This window comes from Asparagus officinalis, chromosome 10 (assembly GCF_001876935.1).
Source record: "Asparagus officinalis chromosome 10, Aspof.V1, whole genome shotgun sequence".
Taxonomy (NCBI): domain Eukaryota; kingdom Viridiplantae; phylum Streptophyta; class Magnoliopsida; order Asparagales; family Asparagaceae; genus Asparagus; species Asparagus officinalis.
The window spans coordinates 38,233,787-38,251,867 of NC_033803.1; the positions used below are offsets into that span (position 1 = coordinate 38,233,787).

Consider the following 18,081-nt stretch of genomic DNA (forward strand, 5'->3'; position numbering starts at 1 on the left):
AAGGGTTTTAAGAGAGTATTTCATCATGACATGGCAAAATCAGTAAATAATAATAATGCTTTGGCTCTGGTCAGTTTGTTTATGGATACATAAAATTTGTGTGTTAATTTTTCTTTAAAAAGTTGGAGTTGGAAGAATTAAAAATAATGCTTTTGCTTGGGTCAGTTTCTGTATATTTACCTAAAATTTGTGTGTTAATTTTTCATATATATAATTACTTTAATTAAACATAGGAAACAAATATCCTTATGTGAATAGGGACTTACATTGAACAAAAGGAGCACAAGTAGATCTGCAAATACGACTTGGAGGGTGTTTGGGAAGACTTATTTTTTGAATCTTACAAGTTATGCTACCTTTTAGTGGCTTTTATCTTTTATGATAAAAATATTATAAAAATTATTTGGGTATTGTAGTAATTTGTTTGGTCAAATCTAGTTTATTTAGGTGAGCTTAAAAGTTAGTTTTTCAAAAGTTGAGATATACCAACTTTTTTAAAATGTGACTTATAGTTATAAGCTAACTTATATTATATTTTATCAAACAGGTAGAAATAAAAAGATAAGCCGCCCCAAACACCCTCTTAGTCTTTGCCACTGAATATGTATCAAGGAAAGAGAAATGAAAAGAAGAGAGGGGTCTTTCTTATTGACTAGTCCGTTTGTGCACATGTTATTTATATAGGTAGAGGATCCAAATTCATTTATGGTAATATTTTACAGTAGGCAAGAAGATCAAGGCAACTGCAGATCTTAATCAAGGTGAAATAATAATAGTATGAACACCTTGAGGTATTCTCATTCATTTACTTTATTTAAATATAAATTTGAAATAAAATCTACCAAAAGTGATTTCCATCAATCACGAGTATCAACAACAATCATGAATTGTATTTCCTGTTCTAAATAGCTATGAAAAGGAAAGATCATGGTAATTATAATTATGGGATTTACACACAAAGAAAATGTTATCTATGTTGAAGGATTTTATTTCGCATCACATGTTGAATATTGCCTTGATCATTAAGCCAATTATGAATGTCACCTGTTATATCCCGATAATTATGAAGTCTAATAAGCTCTTGAGAGTTGGTCACGTATCATGATTAACTAGCCAAGTCCTACAATATGAAATCCCAGCTCAGGTGTGAGTACGGCCGATCTCTCTAGCAATTTGAGTTCCAAGACGAAAGACGTCTTCAAGTCAGGATCTCTCTAGGAATCTAAGTCTGAGACGAAAGCCGTCTTCTGTTTGGACTTTCACTAGGGAATGTCTCGAACAACAACATGACCTATTAACTTCACCAATGTCATTCTCATTTAACGCATGGATAGTCGGCACCCATACTTCGTCGCCCAGTCGTCATCACATTTAATGCATGATCAGAGTCATTATGACTTCTTAAGTCGAAGTCATAATGACTCCTTGGACGACGCCAACGCTTCTGCCTTTTTTCACTAATGCATTAAACGCAAAGGTGACTCATTCAACCAACTGCGGACACGTGTAAATTACAATCTGATCTATCAACTGCACCGATATGGTAAAATTACCAACATGCCCCTACAAATTCTCTATAAATAGTGGACAATCCCCATTATACCGAGGTATGCTAAATAACGCCCTAAAACTAGATTTTGCATTCTACAAACCTGCTTAATCTGTCACTGACTTGAACATTCAAGAGCACGATGGAGGTATCATCTCCGGCCATCTAACGGGTGTTGTCTGTGCAAGGATCTGCCATCAGAAAGGATTCAGGGTCCCAAAACTCCTCCAAATATCCATTAACCTATACCATTAACTTTTTGTCATAAACATCACAATAATATTTTTGCGTACTGTGAATAATCTCATGAAGCTAATTCTGAGACAATCATCACTGTTTTCAATAAGGACTAGCAAGTTACAACAAGTACCAGTAATTTCAATTTTGTACAACTAATAATTCTTAAAACTAGGAACAATTATTTTTATCGAGACATAGCAAGTTACAACCAGTACGAACAATTCTTAAAACTAGGAACAATATGGACTAGCAAGTTACAACAAGTACCAGTAATTTCAATTTTGTACAACTAATAATTCTTAAAACTAGGAACAATTATTTTTATCAAGACATAGGCAAAGAAAGAAGATCCAATGTACAGGTAGCAAACAGATGGCACTAAAACCGAACCCAACAGCGTGTACATTGAGCCATACAATCTCCTTTGCAATCCACATTATACCCAAGAACTTTAGGATTCCGTAGTAAAAGATTACGCAGTTGTTTCCCTTTGATTCCCCAATCCTTCTCCAGAGTACTCACATTGCTCTTCACTTCTTGATCAATGTCACATCCAAGAACCTCAGGGAACTTTTTCAGTAATTTGTGGAGGTCATCATCCGAAAGGGTCAAACTCTTTAGATAATCTAACATCTCCTTTATTGAATGTTTATTGGGAACTTCTTTCTTCCTTTCTTCGCCCCAGTACGGAGAATGGGCCCACCCGAAAGCTTTCTTGAGCATCTTATCTGCCTCCTCGTTGGTGAAATTAAGTGACGAAAGTAAAACTTTGCATTGTGTCCATAATTTCTCGTTATCTTCTAAATGAACGACCTGGGGTTGATCAACTGAATGCAGTTTCCATTTTCTTGATGAGGAGATTAACTTGCGAGACCTTTCCCTTGAAATGAGGGATGAACAGTTTGTCAAGGGTGACATTCTCAGTGTTAATGTCGAAATATCTGTCTGGAAGAGGAAGACACATTAAGTTGAGCAAGAAAAATATGAGACATAAACAGCACTAGTACTTTAGGAAAAACTTTGCGCGTATTGGATATTACATGCTACTAAGCCATAGAATATGGGAATTGTGTGTCGTTCACAACAACATTTAGAATGAAACCTTATTGCAGATAATCATTAAATACATGATGTGTCAACTGATAATTATACATAAATGATAAATCATTACAAGCCATCCGTTTTCTTCTAGAAGAAAATAAGATGGGTTTAGTTGTTACTGATAATCATAGTTATCAGTTCCTAGGAGTCAAAAAGAGATTACAACAAAAAGGAATAATAAATCACAGATAGATTAACAATGTCTAGGGTTTTTTTTCATATATACCCCGGAATCATCCTTTTTTTTCAAAATTATACCAACCTAATTTGCTAATTTACCACTAAAATCCCTCACATTGAATAAAAAAATACTCCTCAAATAGAAGAATATACATGGTATTTTCCAACATGATCTGCTATAAATTCAAAATTTTTCTTTAAAAAGATTATTGTGCCCCTAATTAAAATCATTTCTAATTAATTTTAGGGTGAGAAAAGATAATAGGGATCACATCAGACTTACCAGCATGCGAGCCGGTAGTTTTGATCCCTTCATGGGGGCAGTAAAATTCTTAGATTAAGCCTTCTGCCATCCATGAATGGTGTAGAACCAACTTCTCACATGCATGTGGTTTTGATGAGATTCAGACTCGAGAGAAGAGAAAACAAAGACCGGATATGCATTGCACGCTTCCACTACGCCACTCTTTGCTGTTCCCTCCACATCCTTATGCTCTCTTCCGCCCTCTCTATCAACCTTTACACCCTCCATGCTTTCACCTTGTCCGCAAACCTATTCTCCTTCGACCCGATCCTCATGTAAACATCTCTTTAGTTCTCTCTTACGACATGTCTTCCGTTCTATGCAAGTTCGAAATCTCCGAACCCATGCTTACACAATCGACAATGACCTCTCCAGATTCTCAACCCAAGAGCCTAGAACCCACCGTCCAGCCTCTCCCACCAGAGCTTTGCCTATTCCTGTCCCACCACCCCTCCCCCCAGATTGTGAACTCCTGTTGTCGCGCCAATGCCTCTCTAACCAGAATCCCAGATCGAGGCCCAATTCAAAATGAGTGGGGGAGCAAATTCAATCTGGAGTCAAGACTATAACGAAAGGACTCTGCTGTAGTGATGGGGGATCATGACATTACTATTATGACTTCCTCTATGAGTGATGTTATTGATGGGATTTTGAGTAGAGGAGTGATGATGCCTAATGCAACAAGGTCACGATTTTGTGATAGAATTTTTTTATTTTGTGCATACAACAAAGGGGCTTGATCAGAGAGGAGATGAAGGGATGGCATGGGGAAAATGCTGAGGCAATGAAGTTGTTGATGTTCGCTGCTGATATGGTTTGAGAGTGGTCGATCTTTCTTGATGGATATTCCATGGGGGAAGGGCGGGTGCCATCACCAGTGATCACCTGCTATTGACATTTTTCTTCTATCATGAGTTTCCTTTTTCTTCTTTTGACATTTGGAGCCCTCAATTGAGTAATTTAACGGCAGTAAAATGAGATGGGGGAAAAAACTAATTTCCTAGATTGGGGATAACTTACCAAATATCTAGATTTCAGGGATAAATTTTCAAATAAAGATAATTTTTTATTTTATTTTATTTTATTTGTTTGCAATTTGAATATAAAACATATACGAAAAATTTTAGTCAACTCATCCCCATAAATATCCAATTTTAGCTTGTAGAATTTAGAAATTGTAAACAATTCATAACTCCTCATTTATACTGTTTCATTGTTTTCCCATAAAGTAATCAAAAGAAAGTAATAGGAATGGAATTTAAATTGCTAATGCTTTTTTATATTATGAATATTAACATTTTAAATAAATACTTCTTTTACAGCAAATTTATAACGTTCTTTGAATGTTCTCCTTATAATTTGATTTTTTTTAAGATATGGTTATAGTTTATATTTCTCTGTTATGAATTTTTTCGACACAGAGAGATCGATGATAATCTTTTCTCTTTATCTGTGTTCTGATACATTATACAGTAAAAAGGGAAAAAATATATATATTTGGTTTACACCCTCAATTCAAGTTAGCGTAGGCTCTGTGGACAATTGGTCTTTTAATGGGCAGAGGGACACCAATTAAAAAACTGATCTCTAGTGTTCACTCAAGGAGTAATCCAGTTAGAAGGCGTAGCCTTAAATCAGAGTCAACAAGGGCCTAAATCAAAATTTCCCTAATAAGAAAAAATCATAAAAATAAACCTGTTTAAACAGAGTTATTAATTTCTACAAGGTAGTGTTCAACTAAGTGCGCAATACACACCGAAGTAGTTTCCAGTATTGTCGCAGCTGGTTTCTTTTCTTCCTTTTTTTCCAATAGAACCCACAAAGCAACTCTCTTGTCAAGTTATTGCATTGTTGAGTATGGAAACTGAAAAAAATTGTGACGAAGGTGATTTTCTATTATGGCTCTGAGATTAAGATTAGGGATCACTTCTACACGTGTGCTTCAGCATACTTATTCACATGCTGCCCATTTCAAATTCTGTGTGCATCCACACGACAGAAAGCAAATAAAAGGACAAGTAACAGAAATTCAGAATGAGAAAAAGAAACTACAATTAACATACAGAAGAATAGCAGCAGAATGAAGTACCCTCAAGGGTTCGCAAAGGGGAGACCAATAATGAGCCCAGCATCCCTACACCACCAAAATAAACAATACAAATATCAAGAAAAGTACTTTATTAAATAATTATCCAGATGATGAAACTTTTGAAACGAACAAAAAAGAAAGACGATTACCATGAACATGTCAATGTTTTGAAATAAATCTAAACATTTTGAGCAAATCGATAGTTAATTAGATTATGCTATGAAATATGGTTGGTCGATGTAAAAAGGGGAAACCTAAAAATAATATGCTGTCTGGAGAGATCAGCAGTTTCATCAACTGAAAGGAAGAAGGCTTCTCTTTCTTTTCTTTCCTTTCCTTTCCTTTATTTATTTATTTTTTAACTAGGGCTTAGCATTAAGATAGGCAACTTTGTCTACAATCTAAAGAAAATAATATGCTAGTTACGAACTTCCAAATGTCATGGAAAAGAAACCTGCATCTTTCAGGTTAAATCACTAAATATAGTCATACCTCCATCTCTAACAAAAAAATTGTTTAATTGTAGAAGAATATGTAACACTTGGATGAAAATAAGATTCTTGTCGATTTTCACATTCTTCATACAGCTTTCCTGGCCACAAAACTGGATGCAGGAATATGATTCATATAGTTGAGCCCCAAAATTTGGAACTTTGATGTTGTTGTTCGAGATATGTTGAGACATTCTCCTTTATGGAGTCCATCTTTTTGTTTGCCATATAATTTTCCTGAGTAAAGACACAACTCTAATTACTGTTTTAGGTTTCTAAAATTGGGGAAACGAGGACATGCGAAGGACGTGTAACTCATTGGATTTTTGGGATGTTCGAGCTGTTGGTCTTACTAGAAATGGTGCTGCATGTATCTTAGTAAGGAATGCTATGTATCTCGAAAGCTTCCAATTATGATTTGAAGACCCTCCAGATTTTTTACAAAAAGTCTTATCAGAGGATAAAAAGGAGGAAGAAAGTTTGCTTTAGTTGCATTGGCTATTTGCTGTTTTGAATTTGTTCAAGTAATGTAATCTGTAACCAAAAAAAAGGAAATCATTCCAACACACTTTTAGATAGCTCCTTACGGATTGGCAAAATCAGTACTTCTCACATTCACATGCATGATAAATTAAGACTCAAAACCTATTAGTTTACAGAACACACTGAAACAAGTAAAGTTTCTAATTTCTAAAAAATACATGATTCGCATATCTGATACGATTCATATATAGGCTCAGAAAATCAATTGACACAATATGTTTCTCTAGTATACATGCAATTCAAGGACGACACAACCAAAGGAGAAAACCCCCAACAGTCTCTAACACTGAAAACAACCTTACTAGGATGTAATTTGTAAAAAGGAGCAGACTATAGATTTCCACAAGTCTAGAAGGAACTTTACAAAAGTTTGTTCATATATCAAGACATAATCCATGAGAAAACAGATAAAGCATATCATTTTCTTACTATTGATAAGAGTATATATGGAACAATTATCCCTTCCATCTATGCAAAAAATTTCAATAATGCTTGTGGTGGAAGAGCATATATCAGTAAAGTAACAGAACCAAAAGAATTAAAACTAGCCAAAGAACATGACCAAAAAATAAAAAAATCATGACTTCCTTATACTCCCTAACTTGAAAAGTTACGAGCTAAACTTCTGAGCTATGATGCACGATATGAATACGGGACACGGACACGACACGGACACACGACACGGACACAGATACGGGATACGGTAAAATCTAAAAAAATAGGATACGGGGATACGGCAAAGGATTTAAAAAAATATTATTATATATAGAAAATTTTATAAAATTCAACTAACAATCTAAAATATGAATCTATCACAAAATAACAAGTTTGTAAATAAAAAGTACCTCAAGATGAAGTGGATGCTGAGAGATTGAGAGAGAGGATTAGGGTTAGGGTTAGTGTTTTTTCTTATTTTCTTTCGTTTGAGTCAGCTGAGGATCGAATCGAATAGGAGATTTGAGAAATAAGGATGAGTTTTTTAATCGAACGGTTCGGGTTGGATTTTAACAACCAAACCCGCAACCCGAATGAATCGGCCTTCGGCGAATCCGAGCCGTGTTCGAGCTCCTTTGACCGTGTTTGAGCCTAATTTGACCGTTGACCGGTGTCGGACACGGTTTGACCGTGTACGACACGGTCCGACCGTGTCGTGACGAATCCGTGTCTGATTCGAGTCGGACACAGATTCGTGGCCTCCGGAGGCGAATCCGTGCTTCAGAGGATATGATGCTCATTAACTCACAAATGTGAAAAGTTTATATGCTTTGTAACAATTATCGAGATCTAATTCTGGGAAAAGCTCAAGGAATCTTATCATGATACCATTAAAAGCATTGTTCAATCTTATACTTGCGGACCTACAACAGTAAAATAATGATGCTCAGCAGTAGCTTGTCATTGATCAGGTGCTCAACCACGATCAATAATACAGGGCATTCATGACTAGAATTCCTTGCAGTGAGTACACCTTACATTCTCCAGTAAAAAAAACTAACCATCCTCTATCAACATATTGAATGATGTCTTTGCGATAGAAGATAGATTCATTATGAAAATAAATAGAACATAACTGATTCCTGGATATCATCCCATAAGTTGCAACTACCACAAACAAAATTGAGCTTACTGAATCACGACATTAAAAGGTTCCTAATTCCTATATCTGCCTTTCATTATTCTTCTATTGCTTTTCTCAGGAACTTCACGCAGTATGCTTATCATGAGAGGCAATTTTGTGGTTTAAGACTCAGAGATAATCGAGCACATGCGTTCTGAAGTTTTGTCGCGCCGAATAGATATTTCTCATCCCACTTCTGCCCCGTCATTGTTGTTCTGTATGTATCTTTTAGAATTTGTTATGTCTAAGCATTGCATTTGGTCAAACTGGTACAAAATGCATCCTCATCCATGGTGCTTAACATAACACAAAACTGGTGATAGATCGTCGTAAAGAAGGTGGAACTTCTTTCATATACCTAATGTAAGCAGAAGAGTAATGATATGCATCACAAAAGGAGATCAAGCGACCAATCAAGCCAAAGTGGCCAAATTGTTGTGCGTGCACCATTTTTCGGCCACCAAATTTGGTGTACGCCCGCTCGCGTCGCCATTTTTCGGTTTTGATGTTTTTCAATTTTTATTTTTACACGTCTCTTTTGACTTGCAATAGCAACGGCTAGAACGTGCGCACGTTTGGAGAACGTGAGTAGAGTTTTGTGGGAAGTTCAAACGGGTGCGCAGTTTTAGCAAACGTGGATTTACAAATGGGAAGTTAAAACCCTATAAGTACCTCCTCTAAACAAGTTCTCTCTTCTGTCTCCTCAAGAACCAAAGTTCTCATGAAGCTCTATACTCTCACCCGAGTACAGAGACCAGCAGTTTCCGGGGGCTTTTACCGCTAGGGAGAGAGGATTATATGCGCCAGGGCGATAGACGGGTCCTCAATCTTTTTAGGGCAGTGCTTTGCGTGACTGCTACCTGAATCAGGCCTGTTTTCTGTTCAATTTATTTTCGGATTTATATACATACTAATAAGTTAAATTTTTTTGACAGCAACAACCAATAGAGTGGTGACAGTTCACATCCATAGGCAAAACAAGGGAGAAACCCTTCAGCATTACTAGATTTTACAAAAACCTAATCTCAACTAATTTCTAAAGGTACATCTCAATTCCTCTTCCCCAAATCTCTCCACTGGCCCACATGTTATAAAACTATTCCATAATTGGTTTCACATTTTAATCTCAAAAACTACGAAACTTGCATCCAAGCTATTTCAAACAACCTAAGAAAGGGAAAAAAATGAAAATTAAACGCAGAAGCAATTGGGCAAGAAAAATCACCTGAAGCAATTACTGGGTTTGTTGGTGATGGCGTTGGCCCAAGCTTATAGAATTACACAACCCAATTTGGTGTTGATAGCTGGAAGTCTTGAGAGGCCAACAAAGCGAGGTGTTAACGACCTTACAAACTGGAGAGGAAAAAAAATAAATAAACAAAAATCAAACAAAGTACTAATATGTTGGCCAATCGTTGCCTCAGAGGACAACGGATCGGATTCTTCACTTATGTAGGTGAGATCCGACCTGACAAGGAGAAATATTGGGCTTGTCTTGTGGGTCGGTCGGGTTTTGATCCGTGCATGCGGGCCTCGTGTTGCCAAATATGGGTAAATTTTACAGAGCCCGGAAATTTTGAACCATTTGGGATAACCCCCTAACCTGTATGTACTAATATACGTCAATACTCACTATATCAATTGACCTAATCTCTGAAGTTTTTCACAAAACCCCGAAACGTTTTAGTTTTTTCACTTACTGACACACCGGTGTCCTACCTGTATTTTTTTGGACGAAAATGTCCTCACGATAAAAATCTGCAAAAACAAGAACTATAAAAAATTATAATAAGGGATAATTGGGCCTCTGACATGAACGATTAACAACTGGGCTTGATGGCTATGTACTAGATCATAAGAAACGTCTCTTTTTGGTCATTGCGAGCCCCATTCTCAAAATTCCAAAAAAGTCCTTACATCTAAAATTTATTACAAAATGCTCTCACATTTAAAAAACAAATCTACAGAAATGCCCTGATATTCAATAAAATCAAAAGAAATGTCCACACACTTGGAAAAAAAATCACAAAAATATGAGTAAACTTGGAAAAAGAAAAGATGAAAGTATGTCCAAAATTATATCTATCTGTTTTTTTTTTTTGAGAATCTTTATCTATACTACTTATAAAAGAGAATATAAATGTTAAAACTTTTTAATGACTATTTTACCCCTATTAATTTTTATATTACTATTTTTTATTTTTTTTATTTAGTTATTAATTAATATTAATTACTAGCTAAAAATAATTAAAGATCGATAAAAATAAAGGGTAAAATGTGTCCAGGCCCCAAAAACGAAAACTTCATGTGACGAGGCCTACCTGTATTTTTGTGGACGAAAATGTCCTCACGACAAAAATCTACAAAAACAAGAACTATAAAAAATTATAATAAGGGATAATTGGGCCTCCGACATGAACGATCAACAACTGGGCTTGATGGCTATGTACTAGATCATAAGAAAAGTCTCATTTTGGTCATTGCGAGCCCCATTCTCAAAATTCCAAAAAAGTCCTTACATCTAAAAATTTATTACAAAATGCTCTCACATTTAAAAAACAAATCTACAGAAATGCCCTGATATTCAATAAAATCAAAAGAAATGTCCACACACTTGGAAAAAATCACAAAAATGTGAGTAAACTTGGAAAAAGAAAAGATGGAAGTATGTCCAAAATTATATCTATCTGTCTTTTTTTTGAGAATCTATATCTATTCTACTTATAAAAGAGAATATAAATGTTAAAACTTTTGAATGACTATTACCCCTATTAATTTTTATATTCCAATATTTTATTTTTTTTATTTTGTTATTAATTAATATTAATTATTAGCTAAAATAATTAAAGATCAATAAGAATAAAGGGAAAAATATGTCCAGGCCCCAAAAACAGAAACTTCATGTGACGAGGCCTACCTGTATTTTTGTGGACGAAAATGTCCTCACGACAAAAATCTGCAAAAACAAGAACTATAAAAAATTATAATAAGGGATAATTGGGCCTCCGACATGAACGATCAACAACTGGGCTTGATGGCTATGTACTAGATCATAAGATAAGTCTCCTTTTGGTCATTGCGAGCCCCATTCTCAAAATTCCAAAAAGTCCTTACATCTAAAAATTTATTACAAAATGCTCTCACATTTAAAAAACAAATCTACAGAAATGCCCTGATATTCAATAAAATCAAAAGAAATGTTCACACATTTGGAAAAAATCACAAAAATGTGAGTAAACTTGTAAAAAGAAAAGAGGAAAGTATGTCCAAAATTATATCTATCTGTCTTTTTTTTTGAGAATCTATATCTATACTACTTATAAAAGAGAATATTATAAAAGAGAATATAGATGTTAAAACTTTTGAATGACTATTTTACCCCTATTAATTTTTATATTCCCATTTTTTATTTTTTATTTAGTTATTGATTAATATTAATTATTAGCTAAAAATAATTAAAGATTAATAAGAATAAAGGGGAAAATGTGTCCAGGCCCCAAAAGCAGAAACTTTATGTGACGAGACCCCTCATAGTTTCCCCCATGTGAATCCGGCCCTAGTAGTGTGACACTTCGTGCTGTAGCCCTTTTTTAGTAATTATTATAAGCCAGCTAAGCTAAAATCCCCAAATTATCCTTATCCTCTCTCCTCAATCCCTCAGACCCAACACTCATCTCCTCTCTCTCTCTCTCTCTCTCTCTCTCTCTCTCTCTCTCTCTCTCTCTCTCTCTCTCTCTCTCTAAAACTAAGAGTTTTCTTAAGCTCGTCGTCTTGGCCCTGGCCCTCCTCGCCGTCGCCGCCTCTGCTCAGGCCCCCAAGGCTCCCCTCGAGTTCTTCACCGCTTCCCCTCCCCTCCTCCGCCTGTCCTCATCGCCGTAGATTGTCGCCACTCTCCCGCCTAGAAACTATTATGCTGCCAAAATAAACATGTACAGTACAATTATAAACACAATTTGCAAACTAAACCAATCAACTACAACTACAGAAGCACACACCATGGGCAAGACACGTTGTCGCTACATCCACGACCGGTGGAGCCAGGGCTGGTCCTGAGCATTCGAGGGCCCTAGGCAAAAACTTGAACAAAAATCTTAAAGGGGCCCTCCTATATTCAAGATTTTTTTTAAATAAAATGTTGCACCCAAGTAACTTTAGGACCGGCCAAGGAATGCTATAACTAACTCCAAGGATCAAACACAATGTAGTTCTCCTAAGCTGTCCACCCTGGCCAAAGGCCTACAAATCACACCCTAACACTCTCATTCCCAAAACAAGATCAATGAACCAATAGAAGTATCACTTTATGACGCATCTTCTTGCATTTTTAGATGCAAAATCATTAATTAAACTTGTATAATCAAGCTTCTCCACTATATTTTTCTCAATTGACAATATAGCTAAGCCATTCAATCTTTCTTGTGACATAGTTGATCGAAGATAAGATTTGATCAATTTTAACTTTGAAAAGCTTCTTTCTACAGGGTAGCAGTAACATGCATGGTCAACAATATTCTGTAAGCAATCTAAGCATTCGGAAAAGTACCATCCAATTTTTTCAAATAATTCAGCACGTCAATTGCTTTTTTTTTTGTTTCTTTTGGTAAGTATTCTCTCAAAAGTTTTAGCTCTAAAAATAAATCTTTACCATCAATATCAAAATGACTGTCATGCTTTAAAAATTCTTCAAGTTTTGGACAATAAGCCTTCAAACTAGCATCATCAACAATGCTGAATTTCTTCAAATCAAATAAAAACCCAAAGACTTCTTCACAATGCCGAAATTGTTCAAACCTACTCTTAAGAGAAGAAATAGCTTGATCCACTATATATAGAAAGTATTCGAAATTGTTCAAACCTACTCTTAAGAGAAGAAATAGCTTGATCCACTATATATAGAAAGTATTTAACTCTAAATGATTCTTTAAGAGAAGAAATAGCTTGATCCACTATATATAGAAAGTATTTAACTCTAAATGATTCTTCAGGAGATAACATTGTCTCTTCGATAACACTTTCATCAAAATTGCCTCTTCCTGCGAATGATACGCTTTTCACGAAATACATCTTCAATTTCCATTTAAGATGCAACCTTTTTAGCTTCAGTAATGGCCTCCTTAAACACGTTTTCTCTGTAGTTTTTAAAAAATAATATAAGCACATTCTATTGATCTATAGCAATATAAATTTGCATGTCTTCCTTTTGCAAAAATTTGATAAGAGAATTAACAGTAAATAATAAATTGTGTCAAACAATCATACCCAATAATAACTCAAAATTCTCCATTTTATTTGTTGCTAAGGACTCAGGTTCACTCTTTATTTTTGGATCTCCATCGTTACTTGCCAAGTGAATTAAAGCATCTCTTATTTCTGTAGCTTGAAATCTTACTGCTCTTACACTTTCAACATGACTTTCCCACCGTGTTTGTGACAATGGCTTAAGTGTGAGACCAGAAACATGTTCTTTGAAAATATCCTACCGCTTAGTAGAAGATGAAAACAAAGTATATAAACATTGTATCACTCCAAAAAAAGATATAGCTTTTGGACAAGAGTTTGCCATATCGCAAAGTGCGAGGTTAAGACTATGGTAACCACATGGAGTATAGAATGCTCAAGGATTTACTTCGAGGAGTCTTTTCTGCACACCTTTATTTTTTTCCTTTCATATTAGATCCATTGTCATATCTGTGTCCTCTTACATTAGAAATGTCAAGTTCCAGAATCTTCAATACATCTTCAAGTTCGCTAAAAAGTCTTAGTCCTGACGTGTCATCGACCTTAAGAAATTCTAGAAAGAACTCTTCTACCTTTACTGGACTTTCTCAAACATCTACACATCTTATTATAAGAGTCATTTGTTCTTCATGGCTTATATCTGGAGTACAATCTAGTATAACAGCAAAATATTTTGCTTCTTTGATTATTTTGATCATTGTATGTTTGATCTCTCCCGCTAACATTCCTATCAGTTCATTTTGAATTTTATGACTGAGATAATGCTTATGAGATTCACCACTTTGATAACGTCGGATATGCTCTTTTATTACCGGATCAAATTCGACAATCATTTCAATTAAACTTAAAATTTTTATTGTTCTCTTGATAAATCTTCTCATTATCCCCACGAAATGCTAAACCATTTTAGCAAGTATTTTTACAACAACAACTATTCTTAATAATACTTGTCTCCAATGTTCTCTCTCTTTATTTAATATTTCTTGCAGACTTTTATCAATTGTTTCAATACTAGGCAATCTCATTTCCAATTCAATCCAACTTCTCATGCAACTTATGTGCTCACTACTCCCTTCATGACTTTGAAGTCTATGACTAAGATTCTTCCAATTTTTAAATCCTTCATTAACCAAAGAACCCATTTGATTCTTGTTTCCATCTTTTCTAAATAATTTGCAACAAAAGCAAAATACCACATTCAAAGAAGTTGAATATATTAGCCATCTCCTATCATGTTTCTCTCCATTTAACCATTGTCGAGTGTAATGAGCGGAAGAGAAATGTCTGCCTTCAATATCTTTAGGGAAATCAACAACAACTCTTTTGGGTCCTTTTTCTACTAAAAGATCTCAATTTTTGATCAATATTGCCCCAGTTTGCTGGATAGTCAACATTCATGTTTTCATTGACACCCTCAATCCTAAGTTGAGTAGGTTCCTCAATGTTTCTATCATCTTCTACAGGTTCTTCAATATTCATATTGTGTTCAGTAGGTTCTTCAATATTCATATCATTTTTCTGTTCTTCATTTTGATTTTTTTCATTATTATGTTCTTCGTTATCATGCTCTGTATGTCTACTACAAAAAAAACTTATCCAACGCTCTTGCTTAAGACTTTTCTAATTTTTCCAATTTTTATTTCTTTTTTCTTTTTTCATATCCAGAACTATACTTTCTAGGAAGCATGATGAACGCTAAAAAAATATGATAAATCAACAATACAAATTTCAGAGAAATAAAAAATTATATACAAATACTAAAATACATAAGATCAATAAATATTATAATTTATAAAGTTATAAAATTACCTTGAAATTTGAATAGCTTAACTTCAAACAAATTTCAGATCAACACGCTTGAATCCTAAAAGATGCACTTTTATCTCTTCTTCCTATTCAATAGACAAAAACAAAGTTTGGACTTAAAGATTTTTTTGGGACACGATGCAATCATTTGATGATATTAGGTCATGAAACAAGCTCAAGCTCTGAAATAAATCATATAATTAATTGAATGGTAACAAGCAACAACTAGTTTTGCCCATGGAAACAAATATCAAACGATTCAAACCACAAAGTATCATGCTATGCTAAGTATAGTATGTATAGAAATATTCAAATATACTTAATACCTGATTAATATTTTAGATGGCGGAGTCTTAGCCGACGAAGGTGAGTGACCAAACCAGACGGCGACGATCTCCCTCCTGGTGCCGGCGGCGACGGAGACAGCAGCAGGCGTAGACGGCTATCGGAAGGTGTGGGGCAGCGACACACCGAAGGGTGTTAGCAGGATGGCGAAGATTCGACCGATGACGGTAGGCGGAGAGGTGGAATTCGTATGATGGAGGTGCCGATTGGAGTCCGCCGGAGGCAGGCGCTAGATGCGCAGGCCAGTATGTCGTCCAAAGAGCGGCGAGGTCGCGTTTGCCCTTGCCGGTGGGAGGCGGCGGCAGGGAGTGTGCGCTTGAGGCGGCATGGTAGAGTTTTGATCGCGACTTTGAGGAGCGGACCATGCGGACGGAGTCGGGAAAGAAAGAGAAGTTAGACTTGTCAAAGAGAGCAACCTAGCGTGTTTTGGCTCATTTATTGGTATTTATTAGGGATTGGAATCATTTATGCTAATGCTAGCTTAGAACCCTCTAACATTAGCACAAAAATCCTCTTACTATTTCCATATATCATATATAATAATATATATATATATTGATATCATATATATATATATATGATATATATATATATATATATATTATATGATATATATATAATATATATATATGAATATATATAATATATAGTATATAATAAATGTTATAGAATTATTACATTGGGGCCCCTATTTTTTGGGGGCCCTAGGTACAGGCCTCTCCCGCTGTGATGCCCTTGGGTTCACACAAGGCTGCAGTCCAAGATGAAACCAGAGATGTCAAACCTGTTATGCAGCCACAGTGTGTATAAACACGTTTCACCAATCACAACAATATCCTCTAGTGGAACCAAATAGAAGTGAAGGTACAAAACATGCAAAATAAAGGGAATAAATGTTATAAACATGATATAGAAGAGATATCTCATAAATAAAAAGAATCATATCTCAACTATAATATATCTGATATCTGAATAATGAAAATGTCCCAACATGAATCAACTAAAAATCGTACTAAGGCACACTGCCTTTATAATATGAATATGGAACTCTAATGTCTGAATGAAACTCAAAACTACAGTGGAGTCTCTACAAGTAAAAATACGCGACGATGACTATGCCAGAACTCTGTCACCTTGCGGTTCTCCGGAACTCCGAATTACCTGAAAAGTAATTTAAAAGAAAAAAAACAACAACAAGAGCGTCAAAGCGCTACAGCAAGATTACCTCCATCCGCCCCCTGTGAAATGGCTACTAGATGGAGTGAAGGCTCTATCTATTAAGCATAGTCTACCTAAATTCATTTTCCCCGTATCTAAGTGGGATTAATATTTAGAAACATTTTCCCCGTATCTAAGTGGGATTAATATTTAGAAACCTACAACACGAGACGTAGTACATCGAGCGAAATAATCCAAACAAGGAAACCCTCATGTATATACCATAAGTCTTAAATTGTAGATATCTAAATATTAATACCGAACTAAGAAAAGACAGTCTAATGAAACCAACAATTAGAAATCCATAACACGAGACCGGTACGTCGAGCGAAATAATCCAAACAAGGAAACCCTCATATATATACCATATGTCTCAAGTTGTGAATCTCTAATTATTGATTCCAACTAAGAAATAAAGAGGAAAGTAAAAAAAAAAGACATTAACACATCGTATTTATATCACTGGGGAGATAGAATAAAATACCAACACATAATTTTGTATATTTTCAAAAGCAACGTATCTCGGTCATATAGCTCTGTGGTAGGTCGTATTCATAATCTATATCTGCCATACTTAGGCTATCAAGTAATTATCTCAATACAACAGACTACCCTGTAAGTATCCTGAACTGTGTACACGGCTCATTAGTCTTATCACAATCTCAGTGCGTAACATGAGTGCAGGACGGACTACCAAATAGGCATCCTAGAAATACGGCTCATGAGCCTCATCGTACTCTAGTGCGGGATGGACGGCTAGATCAAGCCTCCTAAAATCCGACTTAATGGACTGTACATATGTAATATCGACGCACTACCTCATGTAGTACTGAACTGAGCTCATCAACGATATCCACCTCATGTATAATCTGTGTATATCTGGTATGTTGACGCACTATCCCATATAGTACTGAGCTGTGCTCATCAACGACATCCACCTCATGTATCAACCGTGTATATCTTGTATGTCGACGCACTATCCCATATAGTACTGAGCTGTGCTCATCAACGACATCCAACTTGTGTATGAACAATATCTAATTCAAATGTGATCAAATCAAAACTCATCCTAATCCTCTTATTATTCTCAAATATATAACACAATATATTCATGACTATATGTGTAACATCAAGCGGCTCAAAACTTCACAAATGCATCTCAAAACGGCGCAACACAGCTCCACAAAACGAGCACAAAAACAAACGGGACTTCTTTTAGTAAAACGAGCATATCTTTCTCTAAAAAAAACTATTTTTACAAATGGTTTTCTGTTTTTAAAACTAGATTCACACATATTTTAAATTACATAAGGTTGGTTCCGTTTGGAGTTCATTTGTTATCCCAAATCTCCAGTTAAA

At 35.4% G+C, this 18,081-nt stretch overlaps 1 protein-coding gene and 1 pseudogene across 7 annotated transcripts; both read right to left on the minus strand.

The window, feature by feature from the left end:
- Nucleotides 1,949-9,671, minus strand: LOC109826053. 7 transcript variants are annotated; one of them, XM_020393000.1, is made up of 4 exons: nt 9,584-9,671; nt 9,341-9,468; nt 5,438-5,508; nt 1,949-2,734 (listed from the first exon to the last, which is right to left on the minus strand). In XM_020393000.1, the coding sequence occupies exons 3-4, from the start codon at nt 5,504-5,506 to the stop codon at nt 2,168-2,170; spliced, it is 636 nt and encodes a 211-aa protein (XP_020248589.1). In that variant the 5' UTR covers nt 5,507-5,508; nt 9,341-9,468; nt 9,584-9,671; the 3' UTR covers nt 1,949-2,167. The 7 variants fall into 7 exon arrangements, with proteins under 7 accessions (XP_020248589.1, XP_020248591.1, XP_020248590.1 ...); XM_020393002.1 differs by lacking the exon at nt 9,584-9,671 and adding an exon at nt 3,354-4,259 and having other exon boundaries at nt 5,464-5,508; nt 9,341-9,545; XM_020393001.1 differs by lacking the exon at nt 9,584-9,671 and having other exon boundaries at nt 1,949-2,730; nt 5,464-5,508; nt 9,341-9,545.
- LOC109826647 lies at nt 12,412-14,586 on the minus strand (annotated as a pseudogene).